The sequence below is a fragment of the Lynx rufus genome, unplaced genomic scaffold (genome assembly GCF_022079265.1).
Source record: "Lynx rufus isolate CCGP_SWC_20201006 ecotype Redwood Valley unplaced genomic scaffold, mLynRuf1.p SCAF_9, whole genome shotgun sequence".
NCBI classification, from domain to species: domain Eukaryota; kingdom Metazoa; phylum Chordata; class Mammalia; order Carnivora; family Felidae; genus Lynx; species Lynx rufus.
The window spans coordinates 3,714,624-3,736,724 of NW_025814897.1; the positions used below are offsets into that span (position 1 = coordinate 3,714,624).

Sequence of the window (22,101 nt, forward strand, 5' to 3'; positions counted from 1 at the left end):
GACCCGCATCTTATCCCTAATACTTGGCTTTAACATTTACCAAGAGTAAGAGTCTTTAACCTTTAGGGGCACCTGGATATCTGACTCTTGGTTTTAGCTCAGGTCATGATCCCAGAGTTATGGGATGGAGGCCTCCATCAGGCTGCACACTGGGCTCCTCTGTCCTCCTCACTGCTTGTACTCTCTCTCTCTCTCAAATAAAACACAAAATACATGAAAAAAAAGAATTTTTAACTTTTAGATGAGTTCCTTAGTCAATACACCTCAAATTTTCTATAGATCATGTCATATATATAGAGATAGATAGATATAGATATATGTATATCACCTTTATATATATATACATATGCATACACCATGGCAGGTGATATATACAGCATGTTTTTGAAGGTTCATAAACATCAGGAATCTTCCAACGATAGCAGGAATTTTGCTTTGCTCCCCTGTATTTCTAAGCACGTAGACAGTAAACATACATGCTCGGTAGTCAATACACAACTGTGTGTGTGTGTGAATCATCTGTTGCAAAGCCCATTCCTGAGCAAAGGTGCCCTTCGTCCCAAGTTGCACTTTGCAGCAGATGCCAGTACTAACCTTCTGATTTCTGTCACTCCTTTTTAGAGCATTCAGGTTTCAAACTTGGGGATATTCCTGACCCTAAATATGTGCCGCACTCCTCGTGCTCCCAAGCAGCTGGCAAGTGTGTCCCTCTCCTTTGCTCATCCTCTGTCTTTCCTACTGTCCCCCTGCACCCCAGCCCCATCGCACCTGACTTTCTGAAAGGGCAGTCTCTAAACTAGCCTCAGCTCATGCCTTTCCTGGTCTACAGCAACAAACCACCCTCTCACTCCCACTCCCAAACAGGGTCCCTTTCTAAAAGTGTCATACCTGATGACACTATTACTGATTATACTCTAGGTGATGAGTTCAAATGAATAACAAAAGTCAGTGTAATTGTAAAATATATATAAATATATAAACATATATATAATATATATCCATACACACACACACACATATGTATATGAGGCAGTTCCCCACAGACAAGGTTCAATATCCCAAGCACCTCATTTGGAATGCCCCATAAATGGTCCAACCTGACTTTATGTTCTTACCAACCTCTCCCCTCCCAAGTTTGTACCTAAAACAGCTCAACACAGTGTGCTTTACACCCTCAGATTCTTTTTCTACCATTAAGCTATATCCATCTCTCTGGATGTATCTCTTCTCATTGGAAAATCTGCAGAAAGCCTCCCGATACAGTCCGGTGCTCCTTGCTTCACTGACTCTGTGTTCTGTGCACTCGTATTCTGACGCCGCGTGAGTGTTTTGACCATAGGCTGTGGCTCGTTCGTCTGTGGATTCTCCACTGCGCCAGGCTCTTCCCCGCAGTGGAACCGCCCGCCCAAATGCTGGCCAAGTTGACTTCACAGGGTCAGAGATTCGGGAATTTGTGAGGAATCTTAGACATCTTCCAGTATGATCCCTTCATTTAATATATTAGGAAACTGCAGTTCTGAAAAATCGTGAAACTGTTTCGTTGAAACAGCACGAAAGCGATAAAATCAAGTGTGCATACACACTTTGGTTTTGGTATTCCCAGCTGGTAATGATCCTCTGAATTTTTCACTGTGATGAAGCAGGATCTCTTACCTCAGCCTTTGCCAGGGCTCCAAAGAGAGTACGTTCCCTATAGTAGGAGGTATATCCCATGTCATAATTGTAAAATGGGTCAGAGGACCAGACCCCCAGGACTGAAAAGTGAAGGTGTGGACCCTGCTGTTATTAGCCACATTTTAATTCCTCATTATTTTCTCTTGAGCTCTGTTGATGATCATTGTTATTCATGAAGACACAAAAGGTGCCCCAGCCTCTCCTTCCCTTCCTTGCTCACCGGCTCCAAAAGTCTTTCCCGTTTGGTGCATCTGAAAGACAGGTATGGCGCAATGAGATGCCTATACATCTATGTCTATACAGAGAGAGATACACAGAGAAATATAATTTAGATTTAGAAAGTAAAATAGAGGTTTTTATTAACTGGGAAAATAGAAAGAAAGAAAGAAACCTGGATTATTATCTTGGAAAAATACAATTAGGTTATCTGTGGTCCTATTAGCCAAGGCATCATCACCGTGGTTAGGTGAACAAGAAACATCGTCCTGCATCTATTACGTCATATGAGAGCTCAAATCTTTCCAATTGCAGAAGAATAAAAGTTGTGAATTCCCTCTGTGCGTCAAGTAGAACTTCCCTGGGTACACAACTAGGTGATGAGTTTCATGCCTCGGTGGGTTTTGAAATTTTAATTTAACTTAAATCCAACTTGAATTTTATGTGGCCTATTTTATTATCTTGTAAGAGAAACAGAATGATCTTATTTACAGCCTTGGTTTTTACACTGACAGGAAAAAACAAAAACATTTCAACTCCCACTTGACTTGCAAGCCTCAGGTCTTATAAACTGAAATGACAAATGTATGATTTGTGTAATCCAGTTACTCACAATTAGATTGTTCTTTGGGTTTTGTTTTGTTTTGTTTTTTTGTCATAACACTCTGTGGTGAAAAGTTAACAACAACCACAAAAAGATGTGACATTACAAGTAAAACTCAGGACTTTAAAAAACAAAAAACAAACGAAAACACTGAAGAAAAGCACTGCGAAGTTTTAGAAGGGATTACAAAATGTCCTCCACAAACTGCAAACAGAGGTCATTGGTGGTATCTTATAGGAGACTGGAAGGGGTAAATGTAGCACACATTGGAAAAAAAAAAAAAGCCTAACAAGGTGGGGGCCTTGCAAGAATTCCCCTTATTCAAATCAACTCTGCTCTTTTCCCAAATGTTCCCCTAGGTAAACGTGGGCCCTTGCTGTATTCTTTGGTAAAATGTAACCAGAAACACTACCTCAGGCTCCCTAACGTTTAAGGAGAATCCGTCCCCCTATAAGGATGGCTCAGAAGCCTGGTGTGAACTGATGTGACCCCACTTTCCCGGCTCTCAAACTGTTCAACCAAGAGCACCCAAAGAACTGTGCAGATTCAAATAGCATTGCTCACAGTTTAATGAATTAGGGGATGGTAGCTACTGTCTGGATCAGGAGACCTCAGGCCTTACAGAGGAAATCAGACACCTGTCCTTCATTGCCACCAAAGCCTCTGTCTCTCCCTCTCTCTCTCTCTCTCTGTCTCTCTCAGGGTGCAGTATAGACTCCATCCAGCACAGCCTGGGGAAATGAACTCTTGCAGGTGACCCTGGGGACGAAGGGACACAGGAGCTCTAAAACTTTCTAGGATGATCAATGTTCTTGTACCCAGTCAACCCAACCATTGACAACATCAACCCAGGGCTTGGTCTTCTGGGGGTTGACATGGAGTGGAGCGAATATTCCAGCGCCCAGGCTAAGAAGAGATGTGCCTGAAACACACCCCACTTTTCCATCAGACACTGGCGCCCTCTTCCCCTGCACCGTCCTTCCCCTGCCCCCATCAGCCCTGGGCTGTGTCTGCCCTGCTCCCCAAGCGGGCGGCAGCACGGAGGGAAAGTGACCTCCAGAGCCTCTGCAGGAAGGAAAGGGGGCTTCCCTCACATCCCTGCTCCGCACCGCACACACTCTTCCTCCTGGACCTTCCAGAGGCCAGACTGGAGGCCCCACTGGGTGTGCATTTCTCAGGCTCGTGCCCATCCCGTTCGTCACCCTAAACTTTGCTATTTAAATGAACTTTTCCTCCCCCCTGTCTTTGCCCCGGGGCTCTCCCGCAGCCTCGCCTCCTCCAGTACCTCCCTCCTCGGTCCCAGCCCCCTGGGCCTTGTGTCCTCCTCCCCCTCCCCGCGCCCCTTCACCTCCCGCAGTCCTGGCTGGGCTCTCCAGATTCCCGGGCCGCTGGCTGGTGAGAAATCTCGGCTGCAGCCAGGACCGGAGTCCCCCGCGCGCGGCCCGCTGGCGGCAGAGGGCGAGGCTGCGAGAAGGGCGAGGGCTGTCGGGGAGGGAGGCCGGCCGTCCTCCCCGCGAGCCTGCGGGCATGCTGCAGGGGGCCAGGGGCCGGGGGCGCTGCTAAGTGCCGGAGCCCCTGCTCCGGGCTGGCGGACCCGGGCCGGCGGCCCCCCACCCCCACCCCGCCCCACTCCGCCGAGCGCGGCCGAGCAGCGCAGAGAGGGGCGTAGGGGGTGCCCCTCCCCGGAGCAGGTGCCTAGGCGAGCGGGGAGAAGACGAGAGGGGGGAGTGGGCGCGCGGCGCGCGGGGAGGGGCGCCGGGAGCAGGGGGCGCGCGGGGAGGGGCGCGGGCCGCGGCGCAGTGCCGGTGTGTGCGCGCGAAGGCGAGCGGCGGGCCGGGCGCGAGGGAGGCGAGGACAGGGCGCATGTCTCGTCCCCGCGAGCAGCCGCCAGACGCGCCACCACCATCTTCTGCATGTGCAACCTTAGCAGCCGGACGGGAAACCGCTCTCGGGGCTATGGAGACTGCGGGAAAAACCTGGCGGCTCGCGATGGGCTGCTGAAGGGGCGCAGTGGGGGACCGCCAACCGCCCTCACCTCTCTCCTTTTTACTCTTTTCTTTTTTTTTCTTTTTTTTTTTTTTTTTGCTCGTTTTTAATTTTAGCGCCATCGTGGTCAATGCCTGTGTGAACAGCCTTTAGGAAGAGTGCGAGAGAAAGAGAGAGCGCGCGCCGGGGAGAGGAGAAAAGAAGATGAGGATTATTTGCAGGCAGATTGTCTTGTTGTTTTCTGGATTTTGGGGACTCGCCATGGGAGCCTTTCCGAGCAGCGTGCAGATAGGTGAGCTGTGCCTTGGTGGGGCGTGCATGTGGGTGTCTGGGGCAGGCATCCGAAAGTGAGTTCGGCGAGTTGCCGGGGAGCCGTTCGGGGATTCGGGCGAGCCCGCCTCTCCCTTCCCCTCGCCCCGGTGCAGGCTCACTGGGGATATACACACCCTGCACACCCGCTCCTCCGCGCCCGCGCTCTCGCTGCCACCTTGGGCTCGCGTCGCTTAAGTAGGCTCGGAATAAGTTGCGGGGGGGAAGCCCTCCGTGGGTTTGATTACATGCAGTGTGGTCTTTCTTTTCACCCCTTTCCCTGGAGCGCTAAGGGGTGTCGAGTTTGGCGGGGGTAGTATCCTTATTATTATTATTATTATTATTATTATTATTATTAATGTTGTAAAGACCCTTCTGCCCCTGCTGGACTCCGCAGCTTTCTGGCTGTTCCGGGAAGACCCTGTTTGAGCAGAAAGCGTTTGCACCCGCACCCCGCCGCCTCTGCTCGCTGCCGGTTAACCCATTCCAAAGTTAGGTCGCTTTCCTTCCCGAAGCCTTCTGTCCCTCTGTTTTGTTTTCCTTTTGCCTCTTTGGCCCTTACGCCTCCAACTCGACTCGACCCTGTCGCCAGGGACCCTCCCCATGCCTGGCTCTTCGTGCTCTTCTCCGCTCCTGTCTTTTAATGGGACGCAGCTATTGAATTTCTTCCAGCTGAGCCCAGCCTCAACACTGCACCACGTCCCCGGGTCTGTGCACTAGACGGAGCTCAGGAGGCTGAGTCCACGAGCTGCAGGAAGACAAAGTTCATTTCTCCTTCCCGACTCCCCGCGTCCCTTTATTTCCGCGTTTTAATGCAGATCCTCTCTTGGGTGCCTCCGCTTGCCTCTTGGAGAGAGATGCCCCCAGCTTGGCTGATGTAGCAAGGTGCTGGGAATCATGGGGAGGGCAAGAGACAGAAAGGAAAACACACTCCGTGGGCCCAGAGGTCATTGTGCTGTGACAGATTGGGGCACGAAAGAGCTGAGCTGTCCTAAAGACCAAGATCCCAAGCGTGTACCTTGGGGACAAAGGGCAGTCCCGAGACTGGAAGCTGTCTTCCTAATGGTGTGTGTGTTGCTGAATGTCAGTGGATTTGACAGGGCTCCCGGTGGGGACTGCATTTCCAAGAGGAAACGTTGAATGTGCTTTTCCTGCTGTTTTTATTAGGTGGTCTCTTCATCCGAAACACAGATCAGGAATACACGGCCTTTCGATTAGCAATCTTTCTTCACAACACTAGCCCCAATGCGTCCGAAGCTCCTTTTAATCTGGTACCTCATGTGGACAACATTGAGACAGCCAACAGTTTTGCCGTGACAAATGCTTGTAAGTAAAACATAAGTGGTGGATAAATTAGACAATCACAGTGAGGCCACACGGTGCCCCCTCCCTTGTATCATTATTATTTTACAAATTGTTTTTGAAAGAAACGCAAGATTGCTACAGTTGGCTGTTTCCAGAGCAAATCAGAGTTAAAAACAAGATTTAGTCTTGGGGATATGCAGCCGGTCTTTCTTTCTTTCTTCTTTCCTTCTTTCTTCTTCTCCTTCCTCTTCTTCTCCCCCCCCTCCCCCATTTCTTGTCTGGATAATTCAAGTTGATTTCTCCTTCACCATTCCGGTGTTATTCCTATTACCTGAATGTCAAGTTAGGGAAAATTGTACCCAATCTAGTTTTTTATTCTGTTCCCCTGTTTTTTCTTATTTGCTTTTCGCTTGAGTAAGCCCATGTCTTGCTTTTAAAGAAGACACAAGCTGTCTTACCCTGGCAAAGGCAAAGGCAGCTTTGTTAAGAGTGAGAAAGAGAGGAGCTGTGATGTGCAGGAAATATATTCTAGATGGTTGGTTGACGCTGCAGATGATCTGGTGATGTCACTTGAGGCTGCCCTACTCTTATATTCTGGGTTGTAAATGTCTCTTACTATCGCGTGATGCATATATCCTGTGGATATACCTCCATGAATCCTTAGCTCGATGCCAAATCATGTTAGTCTACACTCCACCTGAATTCACGAACCAGCCCAGCCTGATCTATTATCCCGCACGATGGAACTCAACGGGTGACCTCACCTAATGCTGTAGTGAAACGCTGGCACAGTGCTCCCCCACCAAAGTGCTGTATAACTTAATGCAAAAAGAGATAATCAATTGTGTACTAATTTGAAACTCTCTAACATGCGGTCAGCCACCAGAGCATTTATACAGCATTTTCCCTCTTGAAGGAAATACATGTTTCAAATATCTCCTCAGCTTTTACATTCTCATTTACCCTGTTCAAAATTTTGGGGCTTCAGATGATGGTTACAGATTATGTAAGATAGATGGGAAGAGTTCCTTTGTAGTTTTGCATAGCAGTAATAAAATGTTTAATTTGAATTGTATTTTTATTATTGTATCAAGTGGAGTATATTTTGATTTTAAAAGTCCTGTCAGTACAAGAAAGTATACTGAACAAGGAAGTGGTATTGAAAACAAATGGCTTTTAAATATTTGGAGGATATCTACTTCATTAATTTAATTGTTTTATTTCATATTATTTTGACATTGACTCATCTAACAGTTACCAGGATTGCTTTTCTGAAAATTTTGGCATCCAACTATTACTTTATTTTAGTTGGTTTCATAAGGAGGTGCAAGCACTTGACATATTTGTAAACTGCCACAATTGTGTTATTTTTCAGGGATTCTGTAGTTGCTATGAGCACTATTGAATTAGGAAAAATCGTTTGTCATATTTAGTGATACAATCAATATTATAGCAGGAGGAAGTTACTTTTAAGCAGAAACATACGTGAATTAGAGCCATGTTTGTGGATAGTTATATTTGCAGATTTTATCAGCTGTTAGTTTTGTGTTTGAAGTTTTGAAAGGAATGTCAACATTTCAAATAGTTCTAAAGTATTCTGCTCAGTACCTGAATATTCTTTATTTTTTAAATTATTTTTGCTTGTCTGTCCTGAGATTCTATCAACAAAACATTACTAAGTTTAAAAATAAGTCATGATCCACATATATTCGACAGTGCTTTGTCGACAGTAAACTCCTATTTAAATATTAATCCTTATTACTAAATTTTGAAAGGCTTTCTAAAAAGTGTCAGATATATTAGTTTTACTGTGTTTGGCTTTTACAAATTAAGTTCTTAAGTATTCTGAAGTTTGTATTGTGACTTCCAGCTGTAGAAACCATAAAGCGCTGATCCTTTCTTACCTCCTATCATTTGTTAATCTCCTTCAGGACAATTTTAATTAGCATTATTTTTTTAATGTAATGAAAGTATTATATAAAGTATTACTGGTAAAGTACCTATAAAAATGAGGAATTGCCAAGATGCTGCACACAGAATGAAAAATTAGAAGATCTAAAATAGAGAAAATATGCTATTTTTTAACATGTTAGGATTGAGAAAACTAGGTAAACTTTAAGACTGCTGATGTTGAATCCGAGTGTGATACAATGTTAATGATAACATTTTTCAATAATCACAAATAATTGATTTTGTGTGCGTTTAACATAGTTTTTTCAAACAACATAAATTGTAAATGAGGAAGAAACATTTTCTAGTGAAGAAAAGGACGTATTATGATTATTTTTTTTTGACAGATGAGTGTGCCAAATGTCCTTAAGGCAAATCTGAGCAGAATTTCGGGGGGAAAAAATCAACTGTCACAGACTGTGGGTCAGGGGATTGGTGTTTGTTGTGTGGACTCACCGAGAATACATACATGTGTGGTTTTCCGGTCTAATTAAAGGTGAAGCGTAAGCAGTAAGTATGAGGCAGCCTCATCTATCAAGCTCTCTGCCTTTGGGTACAAAAGGATAAAAATAGTATTCTGGAAAATTAACATGGAACTTATTCCTCAGAGTGATGCAGACTGGATTTTTAAATTTTTCATGTTAGATTAAATATAAAGATATAATATATGACCGGCTAGGTTTATTTTCATTGTGATTTTCCTGTACTGGATCCTTGTAAAACTGCACCGTCCAGCCTGTCTGTGAATAAGGGCCATCACACAGGATAAGTATACGCGAAAGGCACAAAACGCAGATTAAAGAATAAAGAATATTGGTCATCTACTGGACAGATACAATTTCATGCTGCTGCTTCTGCCTCAGAACTAGGACTTCTAAGAATACTTTGGGCAATCTAAACATTCTGTATACACAGTTTACATACGATGTTAGTCTAGACCTGATTAACTCAAACTTACCACTTTGGGTACAAATACCAAGTTCCTGAGCGGGGAGGGGGGAAATTTCGGCTTAGGTTTTCTTTTGTCTTTAATAATATTTGTGTAAGATTCATATTGTTTTCCTTTCAAACTGTTCACATTGTCGGAAAGTCACACTTGGCTCAGTATAAACCTGAAATTATAGGAAATACAGATAATATAAAATGATGACCTATTTCAATAACGATAAAAAGTAGGCATAATAAATGACCCAAGTATTCAAATTCCAAAATGTAATTAAAAGTATATCTTTCTTTGTTGTGATTTATCTAAGTATGGGGTATAGCAAAATGGTATTTTATAAATAAATTCAACATGGCGGTGCTCTCTAATAAAATGCCATACAGTTGACTGATAGTAGCTATCCTTACAAACAGACATGCTATTTAAATTGGATATGTCCTTTGCAAAACATTTGGGATCGTCTGAAAGCACGCTGTTTTCTTATATTTTCAGTAGTTAACAGAGATATTTTGTTTTAGAGGATGCTGTGTGTTAAATTTGACCGTAAGTAATAACCAAAATGGTAAAGTAGTCTATCACCAAATTTTTAAAAGCTAAAAATATCTGAGCCATTACAATTATTAGCCTAATCCGCTTGCATTAGAAACCCTTCCTTTAGTAAGACAGTACCTATGCCACGTAATCCACAAATAGTCCGTTTCTGAAATGACTCACTTTTCAGATGGGCCGTTGGAAATGCATAATAAAACAGATCAAGTACAGATCAAGTACTATATTGTTGCTTTGGTGAAATAATAAAATAATCTTATGATATATATCCAACTTGTTTAACTTGGACAGGAAGGACCATTCAGGTAATACTTCTTTTTTTTTTTCCTTTTGATGAGGTGTTAATCTTACTCTCCTTTTCTGTCTAAAGTCTTTTTGGTGGTTTAAAAAATGGTGGATTGGAAAGTTGTAACAATCCCAAGTAGAATGAATATTATACCCTAGTAATGGTGGAAAAGTTGTTCTTTTTAGAGTTAAATAATCGTTCTCTTTGTGGCCTGTTTATTTGTCAACTCTAAGTATTCAGGATGAGTGGTACTTGTGAAAGTAGGTTTCTATGTAAAATATACTTGTTTAGTTAATCTAAATATTTTGGAAATGTGACACTATACCAGTCGACACTTACAGGCCTTTCCACTTACATATGGTCCTTAATAAAAACTCACTGAATTTAAGGGTACTAAATAATACTATCTCTTCGCTCTAATTCAACAATGCTTAAGTACCGTACATTTTCCATTCTAAGAGTTTACATTGGGCCAGTATAATATCTTAAACATGCTCAAAATAAAAGTCTGGTAGTTTGACCTGCAGAGTTGTTATTAGAGGAATATAAGAATTAAATGCTGTTTGACTTTTGATTATTTTTACAGAAATGAACAATGTGACTACTGTGACCTCCATGAGATTTCTCTATTTTGAATTGGTACCGAATTCTATGTTGATCTGGAATGATTCTTTGATAATCTTTCTCTCTTCCTCTTAATTTTCTATCCTGAGAATGATGAAAGTCCTATTCATATAGTTTGTCCCTTTCTTGAGGGATAGGATGGTCCATAATTTGCATTGCTGTACTTCAAAATTTTCACGGGATTAAGCTTTCATAAAACTATTAGAAAAATTCCTTAAACTTTTTTTTTCCCATCCAGATCATTCCAAATGTTATTGATTTCCCAAAGAGGAAAATTTTGACTTTGCAGCGTTAGGAAATATGTGTGTATCTTATTCACAGAATTTTATTATTGCTGAGGAGTTTACCGTGAAGAATAAATGTAGTACACCTTACATTTTATGATGACACATAGTTTTTAAACTGCTTTCATGTACATGATTTCGTTTGCCCTCAAGCTTGTCTTAAAGAGAAACACTCTCAGAAGGTAGTCATTAATTTGGTGGGTAAGCCAGCTTTGGCTCAAAGGAGTCCCGGGACTTGTCAAACACCAGGTAGCTAATAGGCTACAGGTGAGGGTTTGAACTCTGGTTTTCTAACTACTGTCCTAAGTTATTTTATGAGGAGTCTATTGGGTGTGAAAAATACATCTATATTGAGATTACTTATGTTAAGAAAGAAAAAAGAATTGCCATTTATCTTTTCTTCTAATTTACTTGCAATGTTTTGAAGAAAATAGGGCAAGACATTTCTGGGCAACTTCTTCATTAATCATATGACAGTGAGTGATTTAGCAAAGGCTGAAGTCATATTATGTAATGAATTTTTCCATCCATTCACTGGATTAGGTAATGAATGTAACCATTTATTCATTAAGCCTATTTATCAAGGGCAACTGTATTTAAGACCCTGTGCTCGCAGTGAGGGTACGGGAGCATGTAGGGTTGGGTACTGCCCTCAAGGAGCTGAGAGCCCTGTGGGAAAGACAGAAAAGTCAGGCATTACAGTACAGTCGAACTCAATGCCATGATGGAAAAACAGCGCTACACAGAGACGAACACGAGAATAGCACCAAACTCAGCGTGACATCTCAGGTGAGGAGCCTGCAGATCTACGTCTTAAAGGTCTCATTGAGTCATTTGAAAAAGAGGAAGGAAGGGAGCCAAGCCTGGCCCCAAGGAACAGCACAGGACAAGGCCCTCAGGTGTGGGAGAGGCAGGTGTCTTTGAGCCACTGAATATGGTTTAGTCTGGCCGGTGGTATTGAGTGTGAGGGAAAGGACCGGTCTGCTAGGGGAGAAGATTTCTTGACCCACAGAGGATCTTGTTGATGTTTTGATTTTGTCGATGGATAAAAAAGGGGGCCGTTAAATGATTTAAACACAACAGTGACATCACCAGATGTATATTTTATAAAGAATAGGCTGGTCACAAGAAAGTGAATGAATCGGAAGGGAATATCATGGAAGAAGAAGCCCAAGTCGGTTGAGTCTTGAAGGAATACAGTTTAGGATGATACATGCTTGAATGAAAGTAGAGGCACCGAGTATTGAGAAGAGCACACAGGTCCCAGAATACAGAACTGTGGACAGAAGCTCATGCTGGGTTAGGTGTCTTTGTCGGGGAGTGGAAAGGAGGCATGGTGAGAATGAAAGATGAGCGCTCAGATTTCTAGCCTGGGCACACAGTTGGGTTCTGGTGCCATCCACTGGGACAGGACACGGAAGAGACGGAAAGCAGACCTGAATGGCGAAGGTGAGGTTACGGAAGTACTGATTTTGAGGGTTTAAGAGACATCCAAAATGGAGCTGTGCTGTAGGTGGTTGGACTTGTGTTTTTGGAGCTGCAGGGCTCAGTGGGAACTGAAGACAGGCATTTGGTGATGATTGAAGCCAGGGAGGTGGTGAGATCACCCAGAGAGAGCAAGAGCAGTGACAAGACACTGAGGAAAAAACCCTAGGAAATACCTTTACTGGAGGGGCAGGGAGGACAATGGGTCAGAAGGTTCAGAGGAAAATGGGACAAGAATAATTTCACGGGAGTCAAGAGGTGAGGACAATTTCAAGTAAATAGTGAAAAACCTTATCAAAGGCTGCAGAATTTAAAGAATGAATTGCAGGGTTAACTGATCTTAAGCATCAGGCTTTTCTTCTCTTCAGAGTGTTCTTTTATATTTTGACTAGATTAAAAAAAAGCCTTCATTAACCCCACGTGGATTCTATTAATAGTACTCTTTCGTAGTCGTGGCCTAGAATATTCTTATCTTTTTCTCAGAGGTAGGGAGAGAGTCTTCCTTGACTTTTACCCAGATGGGCTTGAATTTGCATCGTGCTGGTGGGTAAGTCACTTAACACTTCGGAGCCTCAGTTTCTCAATCTGAAAACCCAGGGAAATAACACCTTCCATACGTGAATTTTATGAATATTAGAAAAGTGTTTGGAAAACAGAACATTCATTCATAACACAATTAAATGTAGTTGTGTGAACATTTTGTGTCATATGGAGCATTTATTTCCGAGCCTAACTTCACATTGTAAGGGTTACATTTTCTGTTGAGATTTTGGGAAGTAATTTATATTTTGAATGAATATATTTTGTAGACATTTCCTAGGAATATTTTTTTACCTCCTGCTGAATGGCTAATTTTAATTTACATGTAAAAGTCTAAATACCTATTTTTCAAAATTATTTCCAGGTCCTAACAGAGGATAATTTTATCTGGAATCTATGGACCATTCAGAGAGAGGATTAGTTCATGGATGGATGAAAGAGGTTGATAAATTCTCCGAAGTATATGCAAAATTTTATGTTTTTAAGCACTGTGTGTGTGTGTGTGTGTGTGTGTGTGTTGTATGTTTACACAGAGACAGTCTAAACTTTTTGGATGACTTCTCAGTGAATCCCCACCACAAAAAAAAAGGGTCCAAGACCACAGGTCTAAAAGAGCTACGCATAAATTAGAAACAGACAAACAGTACTTCATTCCCTACCTTCATCAGTTTAGAAGCCAGTTGGATTTTATCCTTGAAACTAACCAGGAATCTTTCCATCAAATCCATCTCCATTAGCTTCTTTCTTGACGTAGAAAATAATCAGTGTCTCCCTGGCTGGAAAAATGCTTGGCTTGGTCCTCAGCTTCTCAAACTGCCATCCCATTATTTTTATTCCTTCTCTTACTATCAGAGGTTCTACGCATTCCACATCAGCTCTTTCTATTTTTATCATGATTTATCTTTTCCCTTACTATCACCACTCCTGGAACACTGTGTTCTTGAAGGTCATCAGTGACTTACAAATTAGCAAATCCAATTGTTATTCCTTGGTCTTCATTGTCTCTTAAGAGTCTTCGAGATTTGCATTGCTGAAGACTTCCTGTTCTTTGAAACTCATTCCTCCTCTGGTAACAGTAGCTACTCCAACTGGGGGCTGACTACCTGACCAAGGTCTTGTGTTAGTTGCCTCAGTTCTTACACAGCTGCAAGAAGCAGGCCTTATTATTTCCATCATTTTATTTGTGGAGAAACTGAAAATTTGTAGTGAAGAAAATGTGCCTCACCATAATGTTTTCAGGGTATCAGATAGGGAAGTCCAGTTTTACTGGCCATTCATACTATGGCAGCTTGGGAAGCACAGTATCCACGAGACACCCATCACTTGGTGTGACAGCAGCTAGGTAACTCTTACTTTAAATAGAAACCTGTTTTTCTTAAAGCTACCTCTTTGCTTTAACAACTTTGATTCACCCCAGCCATTGCGTGTTGCATTCTACAGTGGACGTCGATTCTTGGATGGATTTGCCATGCAGCACAGAAATGAGAGTTCTCCTTCTAATTGATGACACCCCCATCGCTTTATAAAGTCCATGTCACAAGTACTGCCAGGTATAAAAATGACAAAATGACTCTTTTAAATGTTAGGCAAACAGTGTCTGGTTACTTCATCAGTTGACCAACCTACAGTCAAACCTTGGATTGAGAATAACCTGTTCCGTGAGTGTTCTGCAAGACGAGGAAACATTTCTAATAAATTTTAACTTGATGAACGAGCCATGTCTTGCAATACGAGTAGTACGTGATGCCGAATGTCACATGAGCCAATGGTTCTTGAAATTTGCTTTGATATACAAGTGCTTTGGATTACAAGCATGTTTCCAGAACAAATATGCTCACAAACCAAGGTTTACTGTATTTTATATTCTTTTATAGGAGTGTCATTTGATTTCAGAGTAACTACTCTCATTCAAAACATATTTTCCCAAGTTCTTCCCTTTCATATTTGTTTAGCTCTCAGACATTTTCTTTCAGGTTTTCTTGGACGTGTTATTAGATTCCAAAGAAACATAGTGTTGACAGTCTTAAAGAACATCACCCAAGTCAAAATTGCTGTCTGGAGAGCATCATCACTTGTCTCTGTCTTAATAAAACTACTAGTATCATCAATAAAAAGTTATCTTAGAAATGAATGGTAACAAAATGTGAGATTTAGTACTTTCCTTGAGTAGATGACTGTGCTTCTCCAGATGTAGGAGAAATCACACAATCAGTTATAGGTAGCATTGGCTTACTTTTGTTGCTTACATGCTTCTAAATTAAGCAGCTTTTCGTCAGGAACTTTACATATATTATGCCCTGTGTTCTATTTTTCATATTTTTGTCTTTTAAGTAACATGTACTTATAAAAATTTCAAATAATTCAGAAATCTTAAAAAGTCCAAGTATTCCGTAATCCTACCACTTAGAGGTAATCACAGTGCAGACCTAGATAGGGAGACAAAGAGAACTAAAGGCATACGATGCTAATATATGTCTAGAAATAAAAGCATTTAATAAAACCGATGACATTCTCTGCTTACATTTTTTTGAGGGTTTATTTCACATACCATAACAAGTTTTCCGTCTGTACATAAGAGTGGTCCCATTTTCTTTTACTGCTGCAGAGTAGGTCTTTCTGCCTTTACTATGGTGGGTCAACATTTAGGTTGTTTCCACATTTTTGAGAGTACAAACAAAATATCTGAAAAACTATTTGTGTACCTGTGTGAGTATTGTAGAGCTAATTCCTGGTGATGAAATTTACTGTATCAAATATTGTGAGTTTTTACTTTTAATAGACACTGTCATTTTCTTCTCCTCAAAAACAAAACGTTACTTAAATTTACAATCGCCAAAAATGTGAGGATGATTGTTTTTATATGACCTGCCAACACTAAGCTGTTAAGTATCCTGAATCTTCACTTGCCCTGATGGGTGCAAATGACATCTAATTGCTCCTTTAATTTGCATATTTATTATTAATAGCGAGGCTGAGAATATTTTCATACATTTATAAGACCTGTGGCCTTCTCTTGTGTTCTTCTCCTTTGCCAACATCTTCTTCTTCATGGGAGTGTTTTATGTACTATAGAAATTAACCCTTTGTTGTCTGTGTTACAGATTATTTTTCTCCTGTGCCTTCGGCTTCTAGCTTTATATATGATGTCTTTTATCATACAGACACATTAAATTTTTATGTAGTCAGATCTGTGAGTTATTTTCTTTATGGCTTCTCTTTTTTCATTTTTGTTTTGGTTTGGTTCGGTTTGGTGTTTTTGGTTATACTCATAAGGGTATTCCTAACCTTAAACCTATAAAAATATTAGCCTACATTTTACTCATACCTTTATGATTTTAAATGTTATATTCATAACACCCACTTTTGGAATTTTCTTATGTCCATTAGGGACTTTTTTTTTTCTGCGCTATTTATTGAATGAGTTATTCTTCCACGGCTGCTTTGCACTGACACATTTGTGCACACCTCCTGGTCTTTCCCGACTGAATTTGAGCTTGGACGGGAGTTCTGCATTTTCTCGCTCCCAACGTTCTCCTGTTTGTTGTTGTTCTCCTTTCTCCCCTGTGGGTCCCTGGTGGTCACACTACTCGTTTTGATAGGTTTATCATCTCCTTTCCTGCTCCTCTTTCTTCCCTGTTTGTCACTCACCATCTGACCAATGTACATCTCCAAAGTGCACTGTGAATACCATCACCTTTCTCCATTTCTGTCCCGCTGTTCTGTCCCCTTCAATGGTGCTTTTTCTCATAATTTCATAATTGATCTCCTGCTTCTACTTTTTACCTCTCTCCATCCACTTTACATACTGCGCCCAGTGATGGTCTTCTGACTTTCTAACTCACAGACCGCCTCTTTCTTACCTCAAACCTTCCAGAGGCTTTGTATTGTCTTAGGATAGAATTGCAGCTCTGGCATGGCCCTGCATGATGTGAGTTTCGTCCACTTCTTTGACTTGTGCATCGTGCTAGAGTCTGCTTGGTCTTCTTTTTGGTTCCCTGACATGCTTTAACCTTTTCTTTTCTCAATGTCTTGTACTTGATGTCCCCCTTTTTTTGGAATCCTCCCAATCCAGTTATTTGCTTGACTAGCTTTTTTCTGAACCTTCAGGACTCAAGTCAAAATTAGCACTTCAGAGAAGTCTTCCTGACCCACCCCTCTAGAGTAAACTCTTTCCTTCCCAAATTCTAGTTACCCTCTGTTGTATTACCAACCCTCTACTTTTATCACAATTACTGTTAGTTACTGTTTCCATTCATTTACTTTTTTATCTTCTATCTCCATCACTTGAATATAAACTACCAAAGCCAAGTGCTTCATCTGCCTTGTTAAAAGATATATCCTCCTAACCTTGCACAATGCCTGGCACAAAGTGAGAGTCAATAAATGTCTTTGAATAAATGAATGAGCATTATGTGATGAATTTTCCCTTCACTCATCTTTGGGGCATCCTTAGGATAGCTAGGACTATTTTGTATGTTATCTTAGAGAAAATCAAGCTGAGGATATGAAAGCAATGAGGTATCCAAAATAAATGTTATATATTTTCTTTATCTGAAGCATGTTTTTGTTGTTATTTGTCTCCATTAGATTCAAGTATGGGGTGGGCTAAGTAAGGAGGCTAAGTAAGTCCTATAAGGAGGAAAGTGGGACATTTAATGCAAATTAACAGACATCGTGCTGGCCAGATAGCACTTTGATAAATGTGCATCTGGTAGAAGAGAACTTCTAGGTGCTTATACCATGTGGTGTCTGCGGACAAAATAACTAGAAAATGCTGATACAATCCACTTTCCGAGTACAAGAAAGCCCGTTTGGGAAGCCAGGTGAACTAATAAGCACACTCAGGAGAATCCCATCTGTTCAGACACTGACTGCTTGTTTGCACTTCTTAAAGTTCATGAAACTAGAAAACTTGTAAAAACAGTAGGCTGGAGTCAACTGTATGATGCTGTTTCTGCGTGTTCTTGATGACCTCTCTTGCACCTTCAGTAGTAAATTTCACAATCGGCTGGTTTCTATAACCATTCATCCCTCCCTTTTTGAAACTAGCCCACCCTTGGTGAAATTACTTAATTTTCAACTGCATACCCAGTCTTTCCCAGGCAATTCTGAAAGGCTCTTCACCCCTTCTCTGATCCAAAGATTTGGAATCAAGATATTGTTTTTCTTCTGAAAAATATGTGTGCTTCTTCCTTTCCTAGTGGAAAGCTTATAAGTCAAAATGTTTGTCTTTTTCCTCTGATAAACAGGGAGTTCAGTTTCACTTTCACTGCTCAGTAACATTGCTCCCCATTTTAAACATTTTGCTTTGTTTTTATATCCTTGATTTTTCTAAAATCATATATATGATATAAATAATATATCACAGGTGTGTATTAAATATGGTATAAGCCTGTTTCAGAGAAACATACCTTGTAAGACTTTGTGCATCATTTTAGTAGAGAAGCATAAAGACACGGTTGCTGTCCATTAAAAGTCTAGATTATATCCCATTCGACACAGGTGTTGGTCAGCTTTTGCTTGAATGGTTACATTTTCTGCTTAGTACCTTCTGTATTTTGGTATGTCTTGGAAAATGATTTATAGTAGATCAGTAGGTAGGTAGGCAGGGAGGTAGGTAGGTAGGTGACCTGTCGACTTCAGCAGACTGCTGGTTCCTTGAGCACAAGGATGATGGCCATTAGTACTCTGCTCTGAGGGCCTGGCACCATGCCTGGAACATTGCTGTTCCATACTCAATAATTGTTTGCTGACTAATTGTGAGAGGAAGGAAAGGAGAAAGAGCTGATTTCTTGTTTGCATATTTATAACAACTAATTCTTAGCAGAATTGAATAACACAAGTCTAGCTTTTCTATATGACTCAAACCCTTCACATTTTTAAAAAACATATCACATGTCCCCTTTGTACTTTCCCAAGCTAAATATCATTTCCTTATATAACTTGGTTTCTAAGGCCTTTAACATCTGAGTTCTGGCATTTTGAATATCCTCTAGATTTATCATAATTTCATTAAAATATATTGACCTGAATTAACCCCATACTCTATTATGATCTGTCCGTAACTAAACTCCACATGTTTTTTAAATTTTCTTTTAATGTTTATTTATTTCTGAGAGAGAGAGAGAGAGAGAGAGAGAGAGAAACTGTGAACCAGGCAAGGGGTAGAGAGAGAGGGAGACACAGAATCTGAAGCAGGCTCCAGGTTCTGAGCTGTTAGCACAGGACGCAAGGCTCGAACTCAACAAACCACAAGATCATGACCTGAGCCAAAGTTGGGTGCTTAACCAACTGAACCACCCAGGTGCCCGTAAACTCCACACATTTTTGGCATTCATGGTCATGATCTCAAGAGTTGTCCATAAGAGATTATTAATTCCAGCTATTTAGACATTGTACATATGAAGTGTAGCCCCAAATTTGTTAGTTGCAACACTCTTCATGTTAAGTTCATGATCAATTAGAATCTAACGTTCTGCTTTTTTTTTCCACATGCATTTCTATCAACCTCTGTCTATAAATGCATTTTTAAAAATTCTAAATGATAGATTTTAGAGGTATATTCCTAAATTTCCAAAGAAGTTAGGGAACATCAAGACCATCTTGAATCTTGAATTAAGATAAACTGAATTAGTTAATTAACTGAATTAATTAACTAAATTAGTTAGCTATAAACTATTTTAAATTCTGTGTGGCTCTTTATAATTATCCGTATTGATGATTAAAATTAAGAGCAGGCTGTGATACATAATCGATACAGGATGGCACTGGGTCATGAACCAATACCGTTAAGTGCGTGTAGTCAAAGAAATGTGAATTCTCTTAAAATAATTCATTTAGACAAATCTATCCATATTGTTCACACAGATTGTCATTTTACTTCACTTGTGCTTTTCAAACATTAAAACAAATGCACGCGGGGCGCCTGGGTGGCGCAGTCGGTTAAGCGTCCGACTTCAGCCAGGTCACGATCTCGCGGTCGGTGAGTTCGAGCCCCGCGTCGGGCTCTGGGCTGATGGCTCGGAGCCTGGAGCCTGTTTCCGATTCTGTGTCTCCCTCTCTCTCTGCCCCTCCCCCGTTCATGCTCTGTCTCTCTCTGTCCCAAAAATAAAATAAAAACGTTGAAAAAAAAAATTTAAAACAAATGCACGTTACAACAAACACACAAATGTTAAGAAAAGACTTCATGCATCTATTGGATAAGGGAGAATACAGCGTGTACACATAGACAAGATACCTCATTCAGATTGAAAAGAATTGACAAAAGATATATAATAGATGATTCACATTGGAATAAATAATTCTAGTAAATAAAAATAAAATATATTTAATCAGAGAAAACCAAATTAAAGTGAGTTATACAGTTTTACATAATAAATTACCTCATTTTGTTGGTAAAGATGAAGAGAGTTTTAAATCATTCAAAGTGTCTGGGGCATTTAATTGTATTTTTTTAATGTTAATTTATTTATTTTTGAGACAGAGAGAGACATGCCTGCAAGTAAGAGAGGGGGAGAGAGAGGGAGAGAGAGAATTTCTAGCAGGCTCTGTGCTGTCTCTATCCCACCCCCATGTGGGTCTCTGTCCCACGAACCTTGAGACTGTGACCTGAGCTGAAATCAAGATTTGGATGCTTAACTGTCTGAGCCACCCAGGCACCCCTCAAGGTGACTGGGGCATTTTAAATTGATATAATTTGAAAACCAATTTGTCACAATTTTTCCAAAAACTCTAAAAATTGTGAATCATTTGAATTCATGAATATGGGAAAATCTCTAGTCCTGAAATGCTCCTGAAAGTCTTACATAGTAATATTTAGTTGAGAAATGGTTAAATTAATTGAAGTCCAGGAAGACTAAGGAGGAATGTCAATTATGAGAGTCCTCTGTCTGACCTGAGCCAAGGTTCTGAGTTCAAGAATTCTTCTCTCTTTATATAGAGACGCTACTTTTTTTCTTTCTTTATGTTTTTTTTTTTTGTTTTCTTACAGAAACACCAGAGTCATAGTAGGAAAAAAATAAAATAAAAGCATTCTAGTCAGATGTAAAACAAAGATGTCCTCCAAGTGTAATAATGACTTATTTATGGAGCTAATAGAGGTAGCTGGATGATGTTTTAAAAGCATCAGTTGCGTAGAGGAGCATAGATCTACCGGACCTGGCTGATAGCCAGGTTAAGATAGGTACAGACTTTGTCCTGGGGGAGCGTACCTCTACACTCTGTGCAGATGTGTAGAAATTCTGCTCGTGGAAGGATATGGGAAATCACTGTTTCTGCCCCAACCCCTTCCCTATACCCTTCCTCTTTTCCTCTCATCCTTCCAAGAACAGAGAGCATTGTGGCAAGATTCAGAAATTATGTGATCGTCCGCTTGGGTCTTGAATGATGTGTCAGATTTGGCCACGCTCTACTAGAGAGACAGAAGTATTCCAGGCGGACAAAAGAGCATCACAGGATGAAGGGTAAAGGTGTAGGGGCAACTTTGGGGAGTAGTAATGAGGCAGGAAAGTGGAGGCAGGGATGGGGGTTTGGGGTCCATAGAGTAGAAGATTGAGGAGGGGTGCAGACAGCACTGGAGAGGCAGGGAGGAGCCTTGCATGTTGCCTGGTAAACTAGAAGGATTTTGGTTTTTATTCTGGGCCAGAAGACAGCAAAAACCCTTTTAAGTAGTTTATAATATAACTATATGTTTTAGAAAGAATTCTAGCACCACTGTTGATCATGTATATAGCAAAACACAGTTCCTTTCCCATACCACACACACTAAGACACCATTTCCTAGACAGGAAATGCTGTATTGCTACTTGAGCTGCTGTTTGTAGAACCCATTATTGTATGTAATTCTCGCTGTTTTCCATCGAGAACTGTTACTTCCAGCAAAAAATATTCAGCTTATCATCTCAACCGCGTAGTTTAAGACTGCAAACCAGGTCTTTTATGCTAATAGGCAGGTTGGAAAAGAGCTGGTATTTCTGGGAAGAAAAAAAAACGAACAAATAAGCATCATTTATAATATGTATAAAGGCAATTCAGTCTCCTTAAAGATTAGTATAGTTGCTGATGGAAAAGTACATTTTCCATTACGAATTAAACTTCAGACTACCCCCCCTTTGTTATTGCTCTTCTTGTGTTACTGTTCTTGGTAGAAGTTTATTATTTAATTTAGTTGCCCAAATAACCATGTGTCCCAAAATTATCACTTGCCACTCAGTCACATAATACAGAGTAGTAAGAACTGGTTCTTAAAAAGTGACTTGAGGGGCGCCTGGGTGGCTCAGTTGGTTAAGCATCCGACTTCAGCTCGCGTCATGATCTCACTGTTCGTGGGTTCGAGCCCTGTGTCAGA

At 40.9% G+C, this 22,101-nt stretch overlaps 1 protein-coding gene across 3 annotated transcripts in view; it reads left to right on the forward strand.

The window, feature by feature from the left end:
* The first annotated feature begins 4,684 nt into the window (after positions 1-4,684).
* Positions 4,685-22,101, forward strand: part of GRIA4 (glutamate ionotropic receptor AMPA type subunit 4) — a 398,973-nt gene continuing 381,556 nt past the window's right edge. For all 3 annotated transcript variants that reach the window (XM_047071078.1, XM_047071079.1, XM_047071080.1), the window contains exons 1-2: positions 4,685-4,772; positions 5,957-6,115. In XM_047071078.1, the coding sequence (XP_046927034.1) occupies positions 4,685-4,772; positions 5,957-6,115 (247 nt within the window). The remainder of the gene's footprint in view (positions 4,773-5,956; positions 6,116-22,101) is intronic.